At 37.2% G+C, this 27,983-nt stretch overlaps 1 protein-coding gene across 3 annotated transcripts in view; it reads right to left on the reverse strand.

The window, feature by feature from the left end:
• LOC115215064 overlaps positions 1-27,983 on the reverse strand; it is a 143,816-nt gene that overhangs the window by 21,130 nt on the left and 94,703 nt on the right. For 2 of the 3 annotated variants that reach the window (XM_036505475.1, XM_029784210.2), the window contains exons 8-19: positions 24,281-24,898; positions 16,427-17,011; positions 14,899-15,086; positions 13,677-13,808; positions 10,678-10,839; positions 6,663-7,250; positions 6,166-6,361; positions 5,497-5,714; positions 3,605-3,713; positions 2,286-3,020; positions 1,859-1,978; positions 1-5 (exon numbers count right to left, since the gene is read on the reverse strand). The exon at positions 1-5 is cut by the window's left edge and continues 180 nt beyond it. In XM_036505475.1, coding sequence (XP_036361368.1) covers positions 1-5; positions 1,859-1,978; positions 2,286-3,020; positions 3,605-3,713; positions 5,497-5,714; positions 6,166-6,361; positions 6,663-7,250; positions 10,678-10,839; positions 13,677-13,808; positions 14,899-15,086; positions 16,427-17,011; positions 24,281-24,898 — 3,656 coding nt within the window. The remainder of the gene's footprint in view (positions 6-1,858; positions 1,979-2,285; positions 3,021-3,604; positions 3,714-5,496; positions 5,715-6,165; positions 6,362-6,662; positions 7,251-10,677; positions 10,840-13,676; positions 13,809-14,898; positions 15,087-16,426; positions 17,012-24,280; positions 24,899-27,983) is intronic. The other variant, XM_029784211.2, reaches the window with a different exon arrangement.

Below are 27,983 nucleotides of genomic sequence, written 5' to 3' on the forward strand. Positions count from 1 at the left end.
GGGCTCTGAAGAGAGAAAAACAAAAAGGGACCAACAATGTTAGTTTATTACTTACATAAAGAAGGCAGCTAGGCAGTTGTACATTAAAAAAAAACACAATTGATATCTGAGGCTTCCACACAGTTTCCATTTATTAAATGAGTAGATGTGGCAGCATAATATGTTTGCTTCCCAACCACATGGTTCTAGGTTTGGTCCCACTGTGTGACACTCTGGGTAAGTATCTTCTACTATAGGCAGGAGCACTCTGTTGGTTACGATGATGAGGGTCCCAGCTAATACGATCAACGGAACAGCAGCTTGTTTGTGAAATTAACGTGCAAGTGGCTGAGCACTCCACAGATACGTATACCCTTAACATATTTCTCAGGGAGATTCAGCATGACACAGAGTGTGACAAGGCTGGCCCTTTGAAATACAGATACAACTCATTTTTGCCAGCTGAATGGACTAGAGCAACTAAAATAAAGTGTCTTGCTCAGGGATACAACACGTTGCCAGGAATTGAACTCACGACCTTATGATCACGAGCCGATTGTCCTAACCACTAAGCCATGTGCCTTCACAACTTCTACTATAACCCTAAGCTGACCAGAGTTTTGTGAATGGGTTCGGTGTATATATTTATATATCTATAAGCTAGGAAATTGGCCAAGTCAATAGAGTATCAGATAGACTGCCTGGTAGGCTTCATTCGGGCTCTTTGTAATCTGAATTTGAATACCACTGAAGTCAGTTATATCTTTTGTCCTTCTGAGATTAATAAAGTATCAGTTCTGTACTGGAATCAAGTCTTCTCTCTTTTTTTTCTCTCCCTCTTTGGGAGGAAATCAAGTATGGTTAAATTTGGAGAGAGATGGCCCTTTTCCAGGTCTAAAAATGCCTAAGGTTTGCTGCGTATCATGATAATGTCTTTATAACTTTATCAGGAATCGAAGGCCCAAGGCAAGAAAAGGCAATTCACAGACACAATGAAGAAGGGTGGATATATGTCATTACATTTATTCCATAATTTACAATTGTTTCAACAATGTACAGGTGACCAATCAAATACCATGTCTATAGACATGGATGATGGCAGAGATTTAGTCATGCATATTATGTAATGTGTGGAGGCATGTGGCCTAGTGTTTAGGGTGTCAGCATCATGATCGTAAGTTTGTGGCTTCAATTCCTGGACCAGGCGTTGTGTTGTGTTCTTGAGCAAAACACTTCATTTCATGTTGCTCCAGTCCACTCAGCTGGTAAAAATGAGTAACGCTGCGATGGACTGGCGTCCCGTCCAGCTGAGGAACACATATGCCATTGAAACCAGGCCCATAAGCCTGGCTAGGTTTTAAAAGGGACCGTTTATTTATTATATTTATTATGTAATGTATATTGCACAATAGCTACCACAGTCATTTAATCATAACCAAGGAGAGATGGCTATAATACATAAAAGAAATTAGCTATTCCATTAAAATGGGAAGAACTTTGCTTTGGATTAAAGTGAGAGGCACTGAAATTCAGAATCACAACATGAAGGAAAAACAGGCAGGTCAGCTGTATTTTTTAGTATCATAATTAGGTAGGGATTATTTATCAATTAGTGGATATAAGTCTGTCTTTGGACATGACTGATATATACACACACATACACATACATATATCCCAACTTCATGGAAAGATGTGGCTTTCAGATTGTAGCATTAGGAGGAATTGTGGACTCTACAGACTGCACTGACGGCAATTTACTTAAGAAACAAGTAATCCTGAACAGAAACTAATACAGACCCTTTAACCCAGGCAGAGAACCTTTCTATGTACAGACATACTTTCGTAAAATAAATAAACATACAAATAGGAGCATACTCACGTTCGGTACATCTAGTACCTGTGTAACCAGTTTTGTCACAGTTACATAGATAACCAGTCGGCCCTTGATAGCATTGCCCATTATTGGCACAAGTTGTCTTTTGACAGATGGTAGATACAGCTTTAAGAAGGAAAATAAAGAATATATGATAAACAGCAACCTATCTATTTTTCTATATGAGCACAAGACTAGCGCTTATTATGATTTATAATGTTTATATTAAACATTTTAGTCAATGATTTATAATTACATACCAGTAGCATACGTATAACTTTTCAAAATCAGCTAAATTTTTGGAAAGAAAATGGATATTTACAAGAACCATAAAAAATTGAAACAAGTTAAAATTTAGTTTCCTTCATCCAACAAATCATTACCAAATTAAATAAATAAAAATAAATTAAATATATAAAATGTATTAACGTACCAAGACAACCAGTTTTGATATTGGAACCTTTACCAACCAAGCTACCCATACCAACAGGTTTGTCATTCAGACGTATAGAAGCCAAGCAGCCTTTAAATCCATGAGTAGAACTTAATCGTTCAGCAATTTTCCCTTTCAGTAAAGATTTGGGCATCCCACCTAGATAGAGAGGACCATCTAAATCAAGTTCGTCTGACTTTTGTTGGTTATAAATCACCTCAGAACCATCAACGTGCGCAATAAGTTGCTGGGGTGTGTCAAAGTTGATTTTCACCGAGTGCCATTTGTCATCGCTAACATCAAGGGAGTTCAAATGGATGGATGTTGGGTTTCCGCCTCTGTCGTAGACAAGCCACAGATTGCGTTTGAAGATTTCTAGTGCGATGAATTCATCGTTCATACCATTGTTGAAGAGAAGGATTCCACTGGATTCTTTAGTTTTAAACATTAATTCAATAATGTTTCCTAAAGAATTCAGTTTTGGTAAACGAACAAAGTTTTTGATGTTTGGGATAGTGATGGGGTTGTAGACAATAGAAGGCAGACGATTCGTATTGTTGACAAAGACAAGAGTGGTACGAGGTTCTCGCTGTTCCATAGAGAAAACGTCATGTCCATTGTAGAAAAGATTCTGCAAGAAACCAACAAAGTAGCCGCCATCTGGACTTCCTCCTTTGGCTGAAGCAATGTCCAATCGCTTCATGATGAAATAAAATCCTTTACCATCAACCCGACCTGAAATTAAACAAAAACATTTGAGAAACAGGTGCTAAAAAAAATGGAGTTATCATGTAACCAATCAGAACTTAAAGCATCATTTTCATTGAGAGGTACCTGGATTTGCAAAGTAAATTATAGCAGTGTCTATGTTCACATATAAACTTACATGTAGTAGTGTTTACAATAACATGTAGTAAAGTAAAATTGGGTAAAGACTCCCTTCGGTCATGAATGAACATAGGATTGCACCTAGAAAGTTCCCCTCGGAGGCATAAGTCCGGGCAAGGTTTTTTTGTGGAAGACCAGCAATTGCCCATGCATACCAGTTTCCCCTCTCCACACCATTGATGATATCCAAGGGAAAGGCAAAGGGGCCGATACAGCTTGGCACCAGTGATGCTGCAACTCATTCCTACAGCTGAGTGAATTGGAGCACCATGAAATAAAGTATCTTGCTCAAGAACACAACACTGAGCTTGGTCTGGGAGTTGAACTCACTACCTCATGATTGTGAGCCTGACACACTAATCACTGAGCCTACGGTATTGGTCAAGAATTCAATATATGAGAAAAAAATTATTAACTCAAATCAAATTTACCTTCACTTGCTTTGCCATTATCAACTTTAAGATATAATTGGTTCCCCTTCCTTTTCAGTTGCATGGTGTGCCATTTCTGGTCATTCAAATCAGAACCAGCCCGAAGAACCTAGAAATTGGAAAAAAAAAAAAAGAAAAAAGAAAAACAAATGAACAACACCGTGGTAGAAGTGTTATCTACAGAATGGAGGAAATGGATACTGGACACCTTTCCAGTCACAAACACTAAAGTACTTTTGTAGTTGTCAAGCTTTGGTTGTTGTTGAAATACTAAGATGGCATTCCCCTCATCCCTCCAGTCAATAAGCCTGTCGTTTGCCTTAATATTTTCTCCACTTCAGAGAAATTCTTCATTCTTGAGATTGTCTCCCCTTCTCATAAGGCGCCAGTCTTAACTGTCATTGTCTAAAGGCAGAGATAATTCTAATAAATCGATAATTTATATTGTATGGTACGTGACATATTTGTATTTGCCTATGTTGTCCTAATATTTGCCACTGGCCACTTTGAGTTATTTCCCTTGGCTTGTTTGCGTTTAAATTATGCAAACCACCTCAAACATAAATGCGTTCAACTCTTTTTCTAATATAAGTCAAAGTCCCCCTGGCTTTGTACATTTGGTGTGCTCATGCTGGCTATTGAGCCAGAAACACATGCCCATGACTGTCCTCTTAACTCCAGCCAATAAGCCTGTCCTTTACCTTAAATGGCATGTTGACTTCGGAGAAATTTCAATTCTTGAGCTTATTTTCTCTTCCTCAAGTGGAGCTGGTTTTAATTGCTACTAGCAGTATCGCCCGGCGTTGCTCGGGTTTGTAAGGGAAATAACTATAAAGCATTTTTAGAGAGTTATAGCCAAAAAATGGAAAAAAAATGATGGTAAATTTTTTTTTAGTTAAAAAGGTCGAGTTGCGTCCCCTAGACAGTCTGTGGTTTGTGTTTCTGATTCTCGACCCTATGTCGAATTTATCGATTTTTTTCAGAACTGGGGGAACTTTTCAAAATTTTCGCTGCGTTAGTTTTGAATTATGACATTGGGCTATGTGTGTGTCAAGTTTCATCAGAATCGGTTGAAAGCCGTGGTCAGGGTGAGGGTACAACCTGACAGACACACAGAAACACACACAGACAAACTGCCGTTTATATATAGAGAGATTTGGTTATTATGACATACAGACATAAATGAATTTATAAAGTAAACTTAGATGTAATATATATATATATATCATGAAATGCGTGTAGTCAATTTATTATTTTTTAATTTATTGATTTTTTGAATAATGTTTATTATAGTATAATTAAATTTTTTCTATATGATATAGATAATGTCTTTCACTATTGAATTTTGTAACAGAGGTTATTTCTCTTAATCATATACATACATACATATATATATATATATTTTGCCATGAAGGATCGCTAGCCTCTAAACCCTTTTTTATTTTCTCTCTCTGCCTATTTCTGTGTTCCTTTCTGTTGAAGAGCGTAGGCTCAAAACGTAAAAGACTTTCTCACTTCCCAAGCATAAAACTAATACATCTGTTTGTTGTTTACACACCTGTCTTCGTTTTTTCTTTTGTTTTTTTTTTGTAAATTCCAACTATACACACACACATGCACACACATATAGACACATATGTATATAATTTTAGTATTTTTTTTTTATTATGGCCTGGTTCCAAATTGGGTCGCAACAACTAAGTCTACCCATCGCACTTCTTGGTCCATCGTCACTGCCTTGAGGTCCAGGATACCATTCCAGGCCAGTGTCTGCAATTCAGTTGCCGACAACATTTTCCTCTTATAAATGAATTTATAATATAAATTTACAGTTAATGTAAAGAGCATTTCCAAAATATTCTTTAATACCATTAAAAAAACTATTTTTTTACCTTTCTTTGGCCGTTGACTGTTATAATAAGTTTCAAAATTCCATTTTCAAGTACAGCCATTGCGCTGTCTGTGGAATTTTCAGCTGTCGTATGGAACAGGGTAGTGTTACTGAGATGTGTCTTGAAGCGTAGGGAAATATCATTTGTATGAGAGCGTATAGCATCAGCAAAGATAACCCAGGCCCCTTTGGTGCCATCAAACATGGTGACAGGAGCAGCTGTAAAAGAGATTCATTTATGGATCAAGTATTTATAAAGTCTTGCTATTGTGCTTTGCAATTAACTCCTATTTTAATTTATGAAGATTATGTCTGACAGGCATTAGATTTATTATTTGAGAAGACCTGTCAAGCCTGATGAAATCGTAGTTGTGGACGATGCTAGTGGTGGGTAGCTGGCACCACCACTGCCTGACAACTGCTGCTGGTGTGCTTATATCCCCATAACTTAGTGGTTCGGCAAAAGAGACCGACAGAATTAATACTAGACTTTAAAAAAATTAAGTATCGGGGTCGATTCGTTTAACTAAAACAATTCTCCAGGGCAGTGCTCCAGCTTGGCAGCAGTCTAATGACTGAAACGAATAAAAGATAAAAATCTAGATGTCCCGTATTTGTGTAATGAAATGGAACACATTGAAGTTGATCAAATGAAATAAATTCTAAATACCTTGACCACAATTGGGGCCAGTGAAAGGCTCGTTGGTACAGTCACAACTATAACCATTCCAGTAGTCAATGCAGTTGCCATTTTTACATGTTGTGCTGTCACACTGGGGTACAATAGGGTAACAACGAGCATCGATAGCGCGACCGAGCTGGAATCTTCCCACATTACTGAGAAGGTTGGTTCTGATACGGTTCATCTAAAAGAGAGAAAAAGAAAAAGAAAATATTCATTAAATGTAAAAGAAAATGGTAATTAAGTGATGGAAGTGATGACGATAATGAGGATGATGATGATGACAGTGATGAGGACAATGATGAATGATGACGATGATGATGATAATTGCAATAATGATGATAATATACGCTGATGATGATGATGATGATATAGATGACAACGGAAATGATAAAGATGGTGATGATGGTGATGATGATGATGATGACAGTGATGTGGACAATGATGTTGATGATGATGATAAGGGGAAGGACAAGTTAACTCACCTGCACATTCAGCAAACAACCTTGGTATCCCTTCTTAGCCCAAAGGTCCCATGGCAGTCTGTTAGCATTTGGTACCCAACCAACATACATTGGACCTGCCAGTGGCCGATTCTGTCTTTCGTTGAGATTCAGACGAACACTCTTCTTCTTGTTATCCAATTCCAACTTCAGAAATGTCTTCAGGGGGTTAATCGTGACGGTGGCTTCGTGAGCTTGACGATCGTTAACAATGGTATCAAAGAAGCTGACTCGTTTGCTTCCATCACCAAAATTGTAGACAAAGTAGAGTTTCCCTTCAGATATTTCAACGGCCGCATAGTAGCGTGGGTCGCCATTGTAGAACATCAAACCTTCAGGGTCATTGGTGTAGAACTTGAACTTGAGTTGACCCCCTTGGGAGACGTCCCAAGCATCGGTCTCCACATAGCTCTGATGACGCACAAACGTTATTGGAGAGAACGTGTTGGGTGGCGTTTGTGAAGGAGTGATGAATATAGGGGTGTGGGTCGTTGTTGGATGGACCCCGTGGATAATCTGTGGGTTCATATTCAGAATGTCCAAAACATATCGGCCAGATGTGTAGATCAGCTGAAAGGAGGAATAAAAAAAAGGGTTGAATCAGTGATTGTTGCGGGGTTAGTAGTAGTAGTAGTAGTAGTAGTAGCAGCAGCAGCGGCTATAATGATTATGATAGGCACAGGTATGGCTGTGTGGTTAAGAAGCTCACTTTGTCACAATGTGGTTTTGGGTTCAGTCCCACTGTACAACACCTTGGGAAATGCTGCCAAGCGTTTTGTCCAGCATGCTAACAATTCTTATTTCTTTATTGCCCACAAGGGGATAAACAAGGACAGTCAAAGGGATTAAGACGATTACATCGACCCCAGTGCATAACTAGTACTTAATTTATCGACCCCGAAAGGATGAAAGGCAAAGTCGACCTTGGTAGAATTTGAACATGGAACGTAACGGCAGACGAAATACCGCTAAGCATTTCGCCTGGCGTGCTAACGATTCCGCTAGCTTGCTGCTGCTTCTGATGACAGTGATGATGATTATTCCACAAGACCTGGAATTTGGGGGAGGGGATTAGTTGATTACATCGGCTTCCCCCAGTGCATCACTGGTACTTATTTCAATGACCCCCCAAAAGGACGAAAGGCAAAGCCGAATTCAGTGGAATTTGAACTCAACAGAAGAAACGGTGCTGAACATTTTTGCCTAGCATGCTAAAGACCCTACCAGCTCACCACCTTAACAACAACAACAGCAGTGGAGGCACAATGGCCCAGTGGTTAGGGCAGCGGACTCATGGTTGGAGGATCGCGGTTTCGGTTCCCAGACCGGGCGTTGTGTGTGTTTATTGAGCGAAAACACCTAAAGCTCCATGAGGCTCCGGCAGGGGGTGGTGGTGATCCCTGTTGTACTCTTTTGCTACAACTTTCTCTCACTCTTTCTTCCTGTTTCTTGTCCCCAACTTCCTACGCAACTGCTGAGCCTGAATTTGCATTCATCCATTAGTTGATGCTCTCGGTGACAGGGGTTGACCTGTTTTCTCTTCTGCGGGTCTTACGAATAGCAAAGGACCACGTTTCGGACTTCTCTCACTAATGGGACAAAGACCGCTTCACTCAAAAACAAACAAACAGCAACAACAACAACAACAACTGATGTGGCAGTACCAAGATACCAACATGTTATATTGAACGAAAGAGAAAAAAGTTCGACAAATACGGAGATCTGAAGATTGGTAGTTGTGAGAGTCAAACATAAAGGTCGTTCTTGAAGAAACATCTGGACACAGGAGAAATACCCTACAATCTTGGTGTATTGCAAGAATCAGTTTTACTTGGAACTACATGCATAGAGCATAAAGTACTATAAGTCTGTGATACTTGTTGTGACTTAACAGATGGCACAAATTGCTGGCACACACAATATATTCAAACTACAACATCACAACGCCCTCAATAACAATAACAATAACAATAACAATAACAAAAACAATAACAATAATAATAATAATAATAATAATAATAATAATAATAAATGCCCTGATGCAGTACCAGGCAGTGGCTCTCGTGGCTTCTGATCTTAACAGACTGGAAGTGTTATCATGTACGTGTTTTGTCTTGGTATAAAAGATGGGCTACAGCAAATATTCTGCTCAGTACCTCAGATTTGCTTGTCAGTTATTTGACCGTAACCAGTTGACCATGTCCCTTAGTGGCTGACGATATGTGCATCTTTGATCACGAGCAGAAGTATTCGGGGAGCATCATGTGGCATGTGCTGAGATGGATTCTTTGGGGTTTGAATAATTCACTTCTGGAAACATGGGTGTTTCGTTCAACATCCTTAACCCTTTCGTTACTATATTTCTGACCAAAATACACCCCTTATGTGTTTCAATTAATTTCTAACATAATCATAAATTTAGTCTGGTTTCATTAAACAACTATAACTTTTTTATTTATCAATATATTAATGTGATTTTTGGAAGATAATTTAATGAAATGTTCTCAACCAATTCTATACTATAATTTTTGTCACAAAGTGACTCTAATTGCAGGTAGATACAGGTAAATTCAACAAAATATAAAATTATTAAAATTTTGTTCAAACATCGCTATAGAAAATGGGTTATTAGCTAATATTCAATTGGGTATACAACAAAATTTTACGATAGAATTTGTTATTCTGGGTAACTTTCTGATACCCATAATAATATTTATGGCAAAATAGTCTTAATTTCATTTAAGGTTTTGGGAAACCACTAACTATCCTTTCTTTCGCTTTGTTTACATTTAGCGCAACGGTTCGTTTCTGCCGTAATGAGTTCAAATAGACTCATCGGAAAAAGTAAAAAGAAATAGTCTATCACTTTACTCTCCTGGGAAAGTCTGTGGCTTGGTCCAGTTTCTTCAGAAAAATCACCAAAAGAAACAGTTTTTAAATTTTCACTCCATTCAGGTGCCAATTCATTTTCTTTATCGCTGTCGGAGCTCTCGGATTCACTGTTTTCACTTTCGGAAAATGAAACATCAGATTCATTATCAAATACCACGTGCTTTTTTTTTTCAATCATAGAGTTAGATTTATCAAGGTCTTCAGTAGAAAATCCTTCGAATTCTGACTCGCTGCTTGATATAATGAAATTCGAATCCATTTTTTGTCAGAATTACAAATTTTGAAAACACAATAGGAACAAATTTCGGAAAAAAATCTCCCAAAATTCACGGAATTAAAATTACACTTCGATCGTTGTACAAAACTGTAGATGAACTGTTTACGAAGTATAATCAGGTGTTTTCACAAATGTACTAGAGATTTGCTCTGATATTCTCATTTAAATATGAATAGGTAAATATGGGCGGGTTTGGGCGGTTTGGTCACATTAACCAAAATTTTTTTCGGGCGGCTTTGGGCAGTTTGGTAACGAAAGGGTTAAACAACCCTTATTCAGGGACCTTTTGAGCGGGATGGGTTACTCGACGAGAAGGAAATTCTAACTGGGCCCCACCTGCAAGGTCATGCGCTGTTTATCTTGATATGAGATCACCGTGTTGCGCACATATGTTTGTGATGCATGTACCTAGTGTACCCTTATCAGACGGGTAGTCATGATGGGTATACTGGGCTTCGTATATTTTACCCGTGTCACTTTGATGGCATGCACTGCTCTCTCACTCAATAATTATAATAATGATGGTTTCAAATTTTGTGACAAAGGCAGTCATTTTGTGGGGAGGGAATGAGTCGATTACATCAACCCCAGTATTTCACTGGTACCTACTTTTATTGACTCTGAAAGGATGAAAGGCAAAGTCAACCTTGGTGGAATTTGAACTCAGAGCAAAAAGACAGACAGAATACCGGTAAGCATTTTGCCCAGTATGCTAAGGAGCCTGCCAGCTCACTGCCTCCTCCTCCTACTACTACTACAACAACAACTACTACTACTACTACTACTACTACTACTACTAATAATAATAATAATAAACTTGCAGCTTACATTGCCTGCAATACCCTTGAAGTTTTTGTTAACCTCTGATGAGGTGTAGTCAATGTTATCAGGGGTTCCACCAATGAAGATGTAGTCTTTGGGTTGTAATAGACTGATGGAAATTGGCAGACTGAAAGCTTGTCTGTAGATGTCATCAACACTCCAGTAAACCTGTGAAGATAAAAAGATGAAGAAAAGTTTTAAAAATTAATGTTTTGAGGTGTATAAATAGATATGTATATATATATATATCTAGGGGGAAAACAAGAAGAAAATGGAGAATAAGTAGTTGTAATTAATAATTTATTTGTATGTTAAAAAAGATGACATTAAAAAAAATAACAGTACAAATAAATTGATTAGAAATTGAGAGCTCAAAGAAAAATAAATTAAAATAAACGAAACCTACATATATGTTTCAGTTCTATCACCTAGTTGATGGGAATTTCGAAGCATTTGGTTTAATGCGAAGAAAAATTACCACATTCTAACTATATGGTGGTAGGACTTCTTCAGGGTAAATGATTACTTAGATAATCATTTTCTTTTGAGGGGAGTATAGAGTATGAGTTATATCATCATCATCGTTTAACGTCCGCTTTCCATGCTAGCATGGGTTGGATGGTTCAACTGGGGTCTGGAAACCCCAAAGCTGCACCAGGCCAGTCAGATCTGGCAGTGTTTCTACAGCTGGATGCCCTTCCTAATGCCAACCACTCCGAGAGTGTAGTGGGTAATTTTATGTGCCACCGACACAGGTGCCAGACGAGGCTGGCGAACGGCCATGCTCGGATGGTGTTTTTTATGTGCCACCGACACAGGTGCCAGACGAGGCTGGCGAATGGCCATGCTCAGATGGTGTTTTTTTATGTGCCACTGACACAGGTGCCAGACGAGGCTGGCGAACGGCCACGATCGGATGGTGTTTGTTACGTGCCCACAGCATGGAGGCCAGTCGATGCGGTACTGGCTACGGCCACGTTCGGATGGTTTTCTTATGTGCCACCGGCACTGGTACCACAAAGATACAAATTCCATTGATGTTCATCGATTTTGATTTGGTTTGATTTTGATTTTGCTTTATATATATATATATATATATATATATATATATATATAATAGAAATATTAAAATTACTAAGTCTCTCTAAAAGAGAACAGCGGCAGCGTTCCCGGAAAATAATAGTTATCGCCATACTAATATGGCATTCTTATAAAAATAAGAAAAAAGCTGTCCGCTTATTAGCTCCATGAGGCCATCGCCTTAAGTTAGCTATTTGATACACAAACTGTATCCATATAACATTCGAACAAGGGAGGTCAGTCGCTCCACACTACTTGACCGGCAGCTACAGACGCATTTCGGGGTATTGCCCCTTTTCAATGCAGCATAGCAATACCCCGAAACGCGTCTGTAGCTGCCGGTCAAGTAGTGTGGAGCGACTGACCTCCCTTGTTCGAAGGTTATATGGATACAGTTTGTGTATCAAATAGCTAACTTAAGGCGATGGCCTCATGGAGCTAATAAGCGGACAGCTTTTTTCTTATTTTTATAAGAATGCCATATTAGTATGGCGATAACTAATATATATATATATATATATATATATATATATATATAGGGAGAATTCACAAAAGACGAAGACAGGTGGTGTAGACAACAAACAGATGTATTAGTATAATGCTCGGGAAGTGAAAAAGTCTTTAACGTTTCGAGCCTATGTTCTTCCACAGAAAGGAACAAGGAGAGAAAATAAAGAATGTGTAGTGGCTAGTGATGTATCATGATGAAAATATATATAATCAGAAAATGGAGAAAACTTTTGATTAACAAACAAACAAATTGGATCACATCTGTAGATTATTTTTTAATAGCCCATTATCGTTACGATAGTAACAAGGAATATTAGAAACTGATACAGAGACCACATCAAAGTTATTGAGTGTGTGTGCTTACGGTGGTGTGTTACTAAACTCTCTACTCTGAGTTTGGGTGAGTGAGTGTCGTGTCAATAGCATCGAGGTACAATTATTTTCAGTTGGATTTTCAACCTTACTGCACCTTACTGGCACTTGTGCCACCAGCGTCGCCTTACTGGCACTTGTGCCACCAGTGTCGCTTTACTGGCACTTGTACCCGTGCTAGTAGGGTGCCAAGAGCACCATCCGATGTCGAAACAAAGAAAATGATATACTAACTTCAAAAATGGTCAGGGTGGCGCTTATGATACTCTTTTACTAAACACATCAATTGTAATATGTGTTTTACAAGTGTTTGTGTGTGTGTGTGGAGGGTAAATGTCATGATGTATGCATGTGAATACTTTCAAATGTGGTGTGAGTGTATGGAAGGAAAAATACATTTACTCTCATCACATCCATTTTCTATGCTGGCATGGGTTGGACAGTTTGATAGGAGCTGACCAGCTGGGGAGCTGCACTAGACTGCAACTGTCTGTTTCAACATGATTTCTATGGCTGTGTGCCCTTTCTAATGCCAATATCTTTACAGAGTACATTGGGTGCTTTTTATGTGGCACACCATGGGAGTTTTCTGTATGGTGGCACCATGTTAAAAACTTTGGCACTGGTGTAACATTTGTGTGTGTACATGCATATTTTTGTCAGTTTGGTATGAGTATTTATGTATATGTGTTCATGAGCGAATGCTAAATGTGCCTGTGTGTGTGTGTGTGTGTGTTTCTGTATGTGTGTGTGTGTGTGCATGCGTTTGCATGTGTTCGGACTTGTATGTGTGTATATGCCTGTGTGTGTGTGTGTGTGTTTCTGTGTTTACATGTGTGTATGTGTGTGTGCATGTGTCTTTGTATGTGTGTATGTGCTTGTGTGTGTGTATGTGTTTGTGTACACATCTGTGTGTGTGTGTGTTTGTGTGTGCATGCGTTTGCATGTGTGTGTAAATGTTAAATCCATGCAAGTGTGAGCAGGAATATAGCAAAATGAAGGAAAAAAGGAGACAAGAAACAAAAGGAAACAAACTGCCTCACCTCGTGGCCATCTCTTCGCAAGAGGACATTGTGCATTTGGCCATCATTAAATGTGACATTACTTGGCTTCTTCATCTTCCATCTGTATTTCTGGCCATCAGGTCCAATGATAATCAGGAAAAGGTCACCATCCTACAAGAGACCCAAAGAGATTTTATCACAAAACAATTGATAAAACACTGATGAAATTTGTTCATTTCTGTATTTTGTTTGCAGATTTCTTTTCCATTTATTTATGAATTTTTAAAAACAGATTATATATATAAGCCTCAATAGCTTCTTTTTCAGAAAAATTATTTTGCAGAGGGCAGCACTCAAATGATGGAGATGACAGTGGCCTGCATCCTTCTTACTGTCCTATTTCAGCTTCTATAGATTCAAATTGAAAACCCATCTGAGAAATACAAATAAATGTGCTCTGTACATTTCCTAAAATTCAAATAATGTAGTTTGAACTACAGTAATGTGAGGTTCCATAGAGAAAGAACTCACCATTGGGAGTCACTGGTGACTCTCATGGTATAATAAAAATGCAGTATGGGGTGTCACTGGTGACTCCCATGGTATACCAAAAACATAGTGTGGAGAGTCACTTATGATTCCTATGGTATATTAAGAATATAACACTGGTGAGTCTTATAGTTTATCAAAAATATAGTGTGGAAAGTCATTTATGACTCCCATGATATATTAAGTATATAATGGGAGGAGTCACTGGTGACTCCTGTGGTATATTAAAAATGTGGTGTGGAGAGTTACTGGTGACTCCCATCATATATTAAAAATATAGTGTGGTGAGTCACTGATGACTCTCATGGCATAAGAATGCAGCATGGGGTGTCACTGGCGACTCCCATGGTATATCAAAAACAAAGTGTGGAAAGTCACTTATGATTCATATGGTATATTAAGAATATAACACCGGTGACTCTTATAGTTTATCAAAAATATAGTGTGGAAAGTCATTTATGACTCCCAAGATATATTAAGAATATAATGTGAGTAGTCACTGGTGACTCATGTGGTATATTAAAAATGTGGTGTGGAGAGTCACTGGTGACTCCCATGGTATATTAAGAATATAGTGTGGTGAGTCACTGATGACTCACATGGTATATTAAGAATATAGCATGGGGAGTCACTGGTGACTCCTATGGTAAGTTGAGTGTTAAAGTTATTTGTTTGAATTTTCTAGTAACACAACTTCAGAAAAAGTACTCACCTTGATGTACAAAAATATTTTACGTGAGCTGTCAAGGGCATACCATAAAAGACCTTCCCTTTGAGAAAGATCATTCTTGAATTTTAATTTGAATTGTTCCTTATTCGGAGAAACATGGTGAGTATCATTCCGGATAGAAATGTTGAAACCATAGTAACTGTTTCCACTTAGAGTGATAGTCTGTTCAGCTGAAATGAAAAAACAAAAAATGATTTTAATATACACAGCTATATCTATGCATATTTATATAACACATATATGATATATATTTTTGCACACATATGCATCTGTAAATATACAGATGTATATATAGTCACATATTTATATATATGGGGAGCAGTTTTTCTTTTACAGAATGTTTCATTAAATACACAACTACGTTCAAGTTATTTTTTATTCTATACTAGCAGTATCGCCTGGCGTTGCTCGGGTTAGTTTCAACCCTATACTATTGGAATTTTGGAAAAGTAAAAATTTTGCATTATGTAGCTTGTTATTCTCTTTAAGTGAACATTTTTCTGGTTGAAATACACCGCAAAATGGTGACGCGGCAGTAAAAAAATCGTAAAAAATAGGGATTTTCATAGAAAAAAAGCCCCTTTTTGATGTAAATAATTTTTGGTCTCAACATGGTCTGATTTGAATTTTATCTTCTATGGAAGGAAGAGCAAGCCTTCTTTCATACTCTCAATTTTGGTCAACTTGTGCTGCAGGGTCTCGGATGAGATAATGTTAGTTGAAGGCTACCAAACCTGCCACACACAGACAACTTCAGCTTTATATATATAGAGATTTTTCATTTTTTTCTTATTAGCATTTTACAGTTGGTTTAGAATAGTAGAGTTCCTAAATCCATATCTGAAGTTTCCAGAACTTCACAGTCTTATTACCAAGAATTGAATTTGAATATATTTGGTGTGTGGGTTATTTCTAATATACAGAATGAATTCATGTACTCTTTCCTAGACTGAATAAATAAATACTAGGTTTAAAAACTAGTACAAGGATTTATTTGTTCCATCAAGCCCTTCAAGGCAGTTCACCAACATGGCTGCAGTCCAATGACTGAAACATGTAAATAATATGATCTATCTATATTTATATATATTAAGGTTACTGTTGGTTTCATGTTAAGAAAAGTAAGAAAATATTTTAGTGTCTAAACAATTTTTCAAGCCGATCACATGGAGAAAGGTGTTTACCTCCATTCTGGAAAACAGCCAAAATGGAGGCGAACACCTTTCCCCATATGTTCAGCTTGAAAAATTGTTTAGACACTGGGATATTTTCCTACTTTTCTTAAAGATGAAACCAATGGTAACCTCAATTCACAAATGCAGTGTTGAACATTAAACGATGATGATGATGATGTTAATTATAAAATAAAAACCGTTATGCAAATGATACAATCTTGAAATTCTACCATATCTTTAAATTTATCAATTCATTTTTCTTTCAGTCAGTGAAAAATAGTATTTTTCCAAGCTGTAACTAAAACATAACTATGTAACTTATATTATGTACTTACGCTTGGGTTTATGATAGTTTCGGTTTCTTCGCCAAAGTTCCATCTGTTTCACAAAACCATTGAAATAATAACTGTTAAGGCTATCTTTTAGAGAGCGACCAATGTATGTTTTTGATGAAGTAGACCGTTTCTGATGTAAGTAGGGTATAGTATCATGTGCAACCTCTCTCCGGTTCAAGAACAGTCTCAGACCAACATCTGGATACCAATCCAGTTCAATATATTGCCAAGTTCCAGCTTCAAACTCCGTAGTGTTTACATGCCAGGTCTGAGTAGATGTTCTCATTTCGGCATGGAGTTGGCCGTCTTTGTAGTAAACCGATGTAGGGTAGCTGTCAAGGAAATATGTGTTGTCAATAAGTTTATCAGCTTTCAAAAACAATCGCATCACATGGCCATCAACGCAGTTTTCTAAGTCTCCACCGCAGGTCACATCTTTGCCCACATCGATATATTGGTCCTGGCCATTAAGTCGGATGACATTGCCCTCGTCACTGCTAACCAGATCAGGGTAACCAACCATGTTAACACGAGGGAGAAGTAGTCGATCAAAACGAAATACCATTTCAGGACTCTCAGTAGCAACTGCAAAATAAAATGCATGAGAGAAAAGCTGAAGAACTGACAACATAATTTCACTTCATTTTTTTTTGTTTTGCTTTTCTTTTTTTCTTTTTTTAAAAAAATTTTTATACATTTTCATTTTTAATATGAATGAAATCAACCTCAATATTGGTTTGAAATTTTGGTACAAGGCCAGTAAGTTCTGCAGAAGGGGTAAGTTGATTACATCGACCCCAGAGCTCAACTAGTACTTATTTTATCGACCCTGAAAAGATGAAAGGCAAAATTGACCCTGGCAAGATTTGAACTTAGAATGTACAGACAAATGAAATGCTGCAAAGCATTTTGCCCGGCATGTTAATGATTCTGCCAGCTCATCAATCTCAATATAACTATGACTTACTGACAAATAGAATCAAAAGCTTTTCAAATGGAATAACCACCCATCCAAAAAAAAAAAAAAATTAAAAAAGGGTGAGTAATGAGGTGAATAATATATGCTTTATACTTTTCCACTTCTGTTTTTGTTAATTAGTTTATTAAGCAATTAAGAGCATACTATAGTCTTTAGCAAAAGACTATATTATAAGTTAGAATACATTAAGTCAAGCACCAGACAAGATTAGAGATAGAGTTAAAAAGAAAGAGTTTGAAGAATCTGAAATAAGCTCTGAAGAGAACTTCTAGCTTCAAGGAAGCAACAGGACAACATGGCAACAGGTGCAAGTTCTTGGTTAAAGACATTTCTGACAATGCTGTAGCAGACTAAGGTTGTCTCAGAAAAGGCTCATGCCCCAAGAGCAAAGCTTTTATTACTACATACATACATATATATATTAATCAAGGCACATAATATTATAGATCCATTTCAGCCGATCTTACCAATTGGTTTTGTACAGGATATAAGGTAGCCAGATATTTGATAATAGTGCAGTTGAGTAACACCACTTGCTCTTCAGAGATGGTATCCAGTTATCTAATACCCAGTGTGAAACTGATAGTTTGTGATCAGCTGGAATGGGTCTATAATACTGTACAAATTATTCCAACTTATGCATTCTTAGATGACTACACACACACACACACACACACACACACACAAATATATATATATATATAATGTATATTAGAAGGTTTAGAGATGATGTACAGGTATTATATATTAGAGGAAATGAGGTACTCAGAAATCTGGATGGTTTTATATATGTATATGATTTATAGAAACATGTAACATACTAATAAATATCTGTAAATATAAAACCATCCAGATTTCTGAGTACCTCATTTCTTCTAATATATAATGTATATATATACATTATATATATATATATTATATATATATATATTATATATATATATATATATATATATAGAATTGATCTGTAAGCAGACTGAAAGCAGTAGATTCCAGATGAAGTAGTCATTCAGGCAACAGAAAGCATATAATGTTGATGATATTGAAATAGTATGTATATGATAGACTTAATAATATATATATATATATATATATATGATACATGTAGTAATAACACATACAATACACTTAATAATGCATATGATACACTTCATAGTATGATACACTTAATAATAATAATAATAATAATAATAATAATAATAATAATAATAACAATAATAACAATAATAATAATAATAATAATAATAATGATAATGATAATCTGTTATGTCTGGGGAGAGTCATTTTCTTTTTGTGCCTTATAATGTAACACACTCACCAGTAAAATTTCCATTAACTATTTTTATTTTCCTAAAATTTTCATTGCGTCTTGCAACCTTTTCAATAGTCTTGACTATTGAAAAGATGCAACAAAAATTTTAGGAAAATAAAAATAAGAAATAAGTGGAAGTTTTACCGGTGAGTGTGTTACATTATAAGGCACAAAAAGAAAATGACTCTCCCCAGACATAACAGAAAATGCTTCAACATACGAACTCATATAAAGAATGTTGCAAACCAAATCCAAAAACGAAAAAGTAATAATAATGATATGTATGATGCACTTAATAATATATGATGCACTTAATAATATATGCATGACAATAATATGCAAGATAGACTTAATAAAATACACGTAATAGTGTATAATACGATACACTTAAGTTACATTGTGACACAGGCAAATCATTATAGAACTATCTTATTTCTTTACTGCCCACAACAGGCTACACACAGAGGGGACAAACAAGGACAGACAAACGGATTAAGTCGATTATATTGACCCCAGTGCATAACTGGTACTTATTTAATCAACCCCGAAAGGATGAAAGGCAAAGTCGGCCTCGGTGGAATTTGAACTCAGAACATAGCGGCCGACGAAATACCACTAGGGATTTCGCCCGGCGTGCAAACGATTCTGCCAGCTCACCGCCCTAACTATTATAGATCTATCTTGGCAACCTCACTGATGCTGGTGCCGTAGAAAAAGCAACCATTACATTTGTTAAAGTGGCTGGTGTTAGCCAATGTTTGACTAAAACTTTTCAAAGTGGTGCCCCAGCATGGCCACAGTCCAATGACTGAACCAAGTAAAAGACGAAAGAAGAGCAGAACATTGCTGATGAACTGCTCAAACTGAGGAGTTAATTGGCAACTGGAATCGGTTCATGGATGGAAACTAAAGGCTGTGAGTCTTGTGATGAAGAAAGAAGTTTAACTCTTTCGCATTCAGATTACTCTGTCAAATATAATCCTTATTTATTCACATCATTTTGAGTTAATCAGGTAATCATAGCTTTGAGATTTTGATAGCATAGGGGTGGTGGGGCTGAGTCGATTGCATCAACCCCAGTGTTCAACTGGTACTTATTTTATCGATCCCGAATGGATGAAAGGGAAAGTTGACCTCAGCGGAATTTTAACTCAGAACGTTGCGGCAGATGAAATACCGCTAAGCCTATTGCCTGGCGTGCTAACGATTCTGCCAGCTCGCTGCCTTCATATAATAATAATAATAATAATAATAATAATAATAATAACAACAATATGATAATTATTGCTGTGGTAATTGGTGCACTTGGCACAACACTCAAATTGCTTCCTAAGAGACTGAACCATTTTGGAATTGAGACTCACAGAGTTGAACTGTAGAAGAGTGTAATCCTATGGTCTGCGAGAATGTTAAGAAAGATTCTTGAGATTTGAAGAGACTAGTCATCACCAAACCTCAAGACAACATTGCTGCAAACTAATACAGCATGTAATAGTTTTAATAATAACAACAACAATAATAATAATAATGGTTTCAAATTTTGCCACAAAGGCAGCAATTTTGGGGGAGGGGACTAGTTGATTACATAGACCCCAGTGTCTCACTGGTACTTAATTTATTGATCCCGAATGGATGAAAGGCAAAGTCGAACTCGGTGACATGCCGTTAAGCACTTTGCTCGACTTCTAAACGTTTTTATCACCTTGCCGTCTTGCTTGCTTGGAATATTAAAGATTCCTTTTTCTATCAATGGAGGCACTTACAATTTAGATGCACATATGTATTTGTTGACCCCAAAAGGATGAAAGGAAAAGTTGAACTTGGTGGAATTTGAACTCAGAACGTGAAGACAACAAAATACCGCTAAGCATTTTGCCTGGCGTGTTAACGATTCTGCCAGCTTGCCACCTACAAGTGAACTAAGGTAACGCCCTTTATTTTTCGAGCACGGCTACTCTGGAAGGTGCTCGAAAAATAAGGGTTGTTACCTTAGTTCACTGGTAGTGAACAGCTGAGACACCATAGTACATCTCCAGCGATAGAAGCTGTGCAAAGACAATAAAATGATGATGATGATGATGATGATGATGATTTTAAAAAGCCAGGATTTCTGCACATGCACTGTTGCAAGTATTCTGCTGTGTACCTATAAAGAAATACAAACTTTCAGATTTTTACTTAAACAGAAATAAAAAGGACATCACTGAAGCGTTGGACTAAATGGAAACAAAAATGAAGCCTGTTGGTTTACATTCTGGGATGGATTTCTTTATGCAGCAGATGGAGCACCTAGGAACCCTCATGTAGAAACAGTGACATGGATTTTCAGTACTTATTGAAGCTAGTGCATAAATTAGCGAAAGCATGTGTAGCTGAGAAGCTGAGAATAGTAGAATATTTGACATCCGGCGAAGAGATTAGTGCAAAAATAAATATCTATTTCACAGGAGAGTGTTAGTTTTTTTTTATCATGGAAGACTCGTAGAAGTATGATGTTTTGTGTAGGGCCTTTCCTAGAATTGATTAATTATGAATTAATAGATGCTAATGAATTAATCTTATGTTATAGACATGAGAATATTATAAGAAAGAATCCGTTTGGTGGCACGTAATAACTACCAACCGATTGTGGCCGTTGCCAGCCTCTCCTGGCACCTGTGCCGGTGGCATGTAAAAAGCACCATCCGTACGTGGTCAATGCCAGCACCACCTTGACTGGCTTTCATGCTGGTGGCATGTAAAAAGCACCAACCGATCATGCTCGTTGCCAGTCTCGCCTGACACCTGTGCTGGTGGCACGTAAAAAGCACCCACTACACTCATGAAGTGGTTGGTGTTAGGAAGGGCATCTAGCTGTAGAAACACTGCCAGATCAGACTGGAGCCTGGTGTAGCCTCCTGGCTTCCCAGACCCCAGTCAAACCGTCCAACCCATGCTAGCATGGAAAATGGACGTTAAACGATGATGATGATGATGATGATGATGGTGAATCTTAAGATGAATTTTTCAAGCTGAGCCAACCAGCAGGAGACTTAAGAGTTGACCAGGAAGGAGATGGCTGGATAATGTCTATAGACACAGTTGGTCATTTTACAGAATTCAGAAGGAAATTGTAATGATGGTTGCTTCTGATGGGATCCTATGGAGGAAATGCCTGAGGGCTCTATCCCTACAATGCTTCAAGGGGTAGTGGGTGGAGAAAATGGATGGAGGAATAAATAATTAACCAGCAATGTGATTAAAAGGAATCCAAAAGGGAGTGGCTGCGTGGTAAGTAGCTTGCTTACGAACCACATAGTTCCGGGTTCAGTCCCACTGCGTGGAACCTTGGGCAAGTGTCTTCTTCTATAGCCTCGGGCCAACTAAAGCCTTGTGAGTGGATTAGGTAGACGGAAACTGAAAGAAGCCTATCATATATATATATGTGTATGTGTGTGTATATGTTTGTGTTTGTCTCCCCAACATTGCTTGACAACCGATGCCGGTGTGTTTACGTCCTTGTAACTTAGCGGTTTGGCAAAAGAGACTGCTAGAATAAGTACTAGGCTTACTAAGAATAAGTCCTAGGGTTAATTTGCTTGACTAAAGGCGGTGCTCCAGCATGGCCACAATCAAATGACTGAAACAAGAAAAAGAGTAAAAGAGAGAGTATTCAGCAACAGTACTTAGTAGTAAAGACTGTTTGCCAACATAACATGGCAGTCCTGGTTTAGGACAAATGTTGCTGTAATTTAGTCCCAGGAGACATCATCTCCAGGTGGCTATACTATACAATCTGTGTCCTTATATTTTCAAACTTATTTTGTCAACCCAGAAAGGACAAAAGGCAAAGCTCCACCTCAACAGCATTTAAACTCAGAAAGGAAAGCTAGAAGTGATGTCACAAAGCATTTCTTCCACCATGCAAACCAATCTGCCAGCTGACAGCCCAGTCGATGACAGTGATATTACATATAGGATCCTAATCAAACTGTTATTCATGTTTGCTGAATATCTACAAGACATACTAACATGTTTGTTTAGCAGCATTTTTAGTTTTTTAATATTATTTAACAAGCTCTTTCAGAGAAGCAATACAAACAAAACTCGGCACTTGACAACTAACAACTGGGCATTAATTATACTAATTGAGCTGTTGTGTGAAGACTGCAACTAACGAGGATGAATAGACTAACTGAAAATGCGTCAAGTATTTTCTTAATTTTTATAATATTAGTGTGACCTGCACTGCTTGGTAGCAGCATGACACCTTTTTATATGTGGTGCATGTAAACACGACATATAGATGCAGGCATTACTTTGCAATCAAATGGTTTTAGGTTCAGTCTTGATGCACACCTTGGACAAGTGTCTTCTGCTATACCCCAGGTGAATTTCATAAATGGAAACTGTGTGGAAGCCCATCATGTGTATGTGTGTGTGTGTGTGTGTATGTATATATATTCTTTTTTCTTTTTCTTGTTTCAGTCATTTGATTGTGGCCATGTTGGAGCACCACTTTTAGTCAAAGAAATTGACCCCGGGACTTATTCTTTGTAAGCCCAGTACTTATTCTATCGGACTCTTTTGTTGAACCGCTAAGTTACGGGGGATGTAAACTCACCAACATTAGTTGTCAAGTGATGGTAGGGAGGACAAACACAAACACACACACACACACACACACACACATATATATATGTATATACATACATGGTAGGCTTCTGTTAGTTTCTGTCTACCAAATCGACTCACAAGGCTTTGGTTGACCCGAAACTATAGTAGAAGACGTTTGCCCAAGATGCCACACAGTGGGACTGAACCTGGAAGCATGTGACTGGGAAGCAAGCTTTGCTGCTTACCACATAGCCATATATATATATATACATATACACACCTACATATATATATATATATATATATATATATATACACACACACACACATATATATATACATACATACATATATATACACACATACATGTACACACATGTAATATGTGTGTGTCTTTGTGTTTGTCCCCCACCACCGTTTGATAGGCAGTGTTGGTTTGTTTGTGTTCCCATTACTTAGTAGTTTAGCAAAAGAGACTACTAGAATAAATACAAGACTGAAAAATAAGTACTAGGCGTGGTTAATCCAATTTAACCCCTCGAGGCAGTGCTCCAGCATGACCACAGTCCAATGGCTGAAATAAGTAAAATATAAAAGATCTCAGGGAATATTTAAGAAATTTTATCAGTCATATTCTTCATGGAATAATACCATTGAGTGTTATTGCCAAAGTAATGGTTAACTTGTTGCTCAAGATGGAAAGTGTTGAGATTGTTCTTGCTTGAATGGTCTCAGAGTTAAAGGAGCTCATTTAAGTACCATACATTTGGAATAATCAGGGTTAAAAAACCCCTAAAAGTATCTCATCAGTGATTTCCTTATAGTTTCATGGTTGATGGACAAAATGATAGTTTCCCTTCATTAACATTCCACCAATGTAAAAGTAAAAAAAAAATTGCTAAAATAAAAAAAACAAAACAAGAGATAAATAAACAATATATTATTAGAACTAAATTGATTTACTTACCATAAGATGGTCCAAATCCATCAAGGATTCCATTGACGCTTGTTCTGTAGTATTGCACTTCATCAACATCAAAATCAGGTGTGAACCGTCCAACATTATTTCCAGTGGTACCGATGTATATACCTTCAGCAGGTGTGTCACCTTGCATGAAAGGTTTTGCAGTTGTTGCTTGTGCAACCTTCTCAGGGTTTATATACAACTTGGCACCCCTTGCTGGGTCCCAACTCATAATCACCTGTTGCCAGACATTTCCCTTAAATTTAGGGGTGGACATTTCCCAAGAATGGGTTGCATTTTGGAATTTAGCATGGAGAATATTATCCTTCGAATACAGCGAGTAAGCTGGACTTGAAATATAATATTTCTTGCCTTCAAGATCATATGGTTTTAGCCATAGACCAAGCGTCAATCCAGTCTTACAATAGTTGAGATTGTAAATACAATCCTCCATATTACCGTCGATACGTACATACTGACCTTTTCCATTCATTGTTACACCGTTGCCGAGCCGTCCTTCGACCACACTAGCACCATTGACTAAATTGATAATAAAGTGAGAGTTTTCAACAATGTCATTTTTTTCAGACTCCATAGAGAAAGGCTCCGGCCCACTGCCATCTGTGCAAAGTCAAAAGAGATGCAAGCTACACTATGATGGAGGATGCAAACAAAACAAATGCAAAAATGCAAACAAAACAAACAAAAACATTATCATAAACAACAGTCAAAAAACATGCAACAAAACATTCATTGTCAGTAAATTGTTTAAATAAACAAAAACAACACAAAACAAAACTAAAATTTAAAAGACAAACAAAAATAACAACACAACGTCAACACAATATTGAAGTCCCTCGCGACATATCACGGCACACACACAACTGATCCACATAACCTATTTCTTTATCACCCACAAGGGGCTAAACATAGAGGGGACAAACAAGGACAGACAAACGGATTAAGTCGATTATATCGACCCCAGTGCGTAACTGGTTCTTAATTTATCGACCCAGAAAGGATGAAAGGCAAAGTCGACCTCAGCAGAATTTGAACTCAGAACGTAGCGGCAGATAAAATACCTATTTCTATTTCTTTACTACCCACAAGGGGCTAAACATAGAGAGGACAAACAAATGGATTAAGTCAATTATATCAACCCCAGTGTGTAACTGGTACTTAATTTATCGACCCCGTAAGGATGAAAGGCAAAGTCGACCTTGGCAGAATTTGAACTCAGAACGCAATGGCAGACGAAATACGGCTATGCATTTCGCCCGGCATAACCACTGTGCAACATGCCCTACCTAAATTATCATGGTAATCTTTCTCTAAAACCCATTTAACCCTTTAGCATTCAGGTTCTTCTCTCAAATGTGATGTTTATTCATTCACATTGTTTTAAATGAATCCTGGCATTATTTTGTAGTTCTGAGATTTCAGTGATGTGGTTGTATATCTTTGGAATAACACTGCATGATAGGTGTGAGAGGCCAGTTCTAACTAGTTTGAACATAAAACAGGTCAGATAATATTTTGGCCAGATTTGGCTGGATTAAATGCTAAATGTGAAATCCTTTTTAATGACCATCTTATGATCCAACAGTAAGCTAATGAAAAAATACCATAATGGTTTCCAATTTTGGCACAAGGCCAGCAATTTAGTTTGGTGGAGAGGGTTAGTTGATTACCTCAATCTCAGCTCAACTACTAACTTATTTTATCAGTTCTGAAAGCATGAAAGGTGAAGCTGACCCCAGTGGAATTTGAACTCAGAATGTAAAGAGCTACCACTAAGCATTTTATCCAGCATGCTAATGATTCAGACAATACAATAAATAATAATGTTTTACTTCAAATCTTATCTGATTGATTATTGGGAGGAGAAAATGTATCAATTAATTGTTCTTCCACACTGAAGTGTCTTATGTGGTACTTCCACAGTGTATTATGTTGTATGGTACTTCCACAACATCCTACAGTATTGTCATACTAAATCCTGATTTGCTGTCATACTTCATAATAAACAGTAATACTATCCCACTGGTGCAGTGTTTCTCACACAGGGACCAAGCATCTCAGAGGATGGTGTAAGGTCTGTGAAGATTGAAAAGAGAGACAGGCAAATTGCTGTGTTTAATGGAATTCACATGGTTTTTAAACTTAACACCATGACGGAGAAAGAAGAATTTCATCGATCCAAACTCTGTTCTGTGTCCTCATTATTAATTTACAGTTTAAGAACCATTAACCAGGAGTGAAATGTGGTCCTGACAGATTTTAGAGGGAACTAAGTCTACCTGCACCTGAAAGTGTTCACAGATGCTGCTTACGTAATGTCAGTCGTACTATTAATATACAACAAACTGTAAGCAAACTTTTCTTCACTTATTTATTCTTTTAGTTCCTGCATTGCCATGTTTCACAAACCATACTTATATAATCGTAAAACACTGCCCAGAAGCTCTGATGAAGCACTGTTGCAATACTTTATAACATAGACATTAACCTCTTTGATACCAACTTGTCTAAGACCACTCCTGGTTCCATGAAACAAACTTCCTCTTTTAAAGTGCTTTAAATTAAAAGCTCTAATCTAGGTCATCTCATAGGACTCCCCCAAACCGTTTCCACACGTTTCCCCCACTCATCTAGATCTTCCGTGATGGTCCTCAGCTCCTCTACCTCTTCCATACCAGTATCCTCCAGCAAGTTATTCAACAATAATTTCTACAAACACACACACATACATATATAGCACATAACTATATAGAGACACATACAAGATACATGCATGCACACGCACACACACGGATGTGCGCTAATATGAAACAATAAGAATAAGTGTTCAACACAGTATTGGTATATAAATATTCTTCATTTGCTGGTTAACAAGGCAACCAGTGGTTTTTGGTAAAACGTTTCTTTACAATTGTTCAAGTGTACCACATGGGAATGTTGCTACTCATCTCCATTTTGGATGAGAATGCATGTGTATATACATGTGCATGTGTGTGTGTATGTGCATACACACACACAACTTTCCATCGCCAAGAGGTGAAGAGTTAAATTTGTTTTTGTATAGAGACTGATGAGTTGTCCACAAAGCTGTGGCCTTTGTGGATGTGAAACTATTGGTTACTCTATGACCAGACTTTAACTTTACTGCTTTAATGCTTTATACTTTAAAGCGTGCTTCTTATTCAGATATATGATAGATTGACAATACATATATATGTAAACAGAGTTAGCAGTTATAGTAACCAACTAAGGGATAAAATATCCGTATATACTATTGGTATCCGTTACCCGTATTATCCCCGGGTTTTGGTGTGCAGGCACACCATACACTTAGACTGCAGATAACAACAGGATAAACAAGAGTTTATCAGGAACCAATGCAAATAATTATAAAATGGAGAAAACCACAGATTAATCAACACATCGACTGGACCACATTTATAGCTTATTTTTTAATACAAAGCATCACATAACAAAATAGGCGATGTGACATATCTTATGGCTGTTGTGTTGGTTAATCTGTGGTTTTCTCCATTTTCTAATTATTTGCATTTGTTATATATATATATATATATAAAAGTTTTTTTACTTATTATATATTGATCATTTATTTTTATACTTTTTGAGATCTAGTTATAAGTTATGTTTTATAAAAATATATATTATTTGTTATTTATGTATTGGT

This window comes from Octopus sinensis, linkage group LG8 (assembly GCF_006345805.1).
Source record: "Octopus sinensis linkage group LG8, ASM634580v1, whole genome shotgun sequence".
NCBI lineage: Eukaryota > Metazoa > Mollusca > Cephalopoda > Octopoda > Octopodidae > Octopus > Octopus sinensis.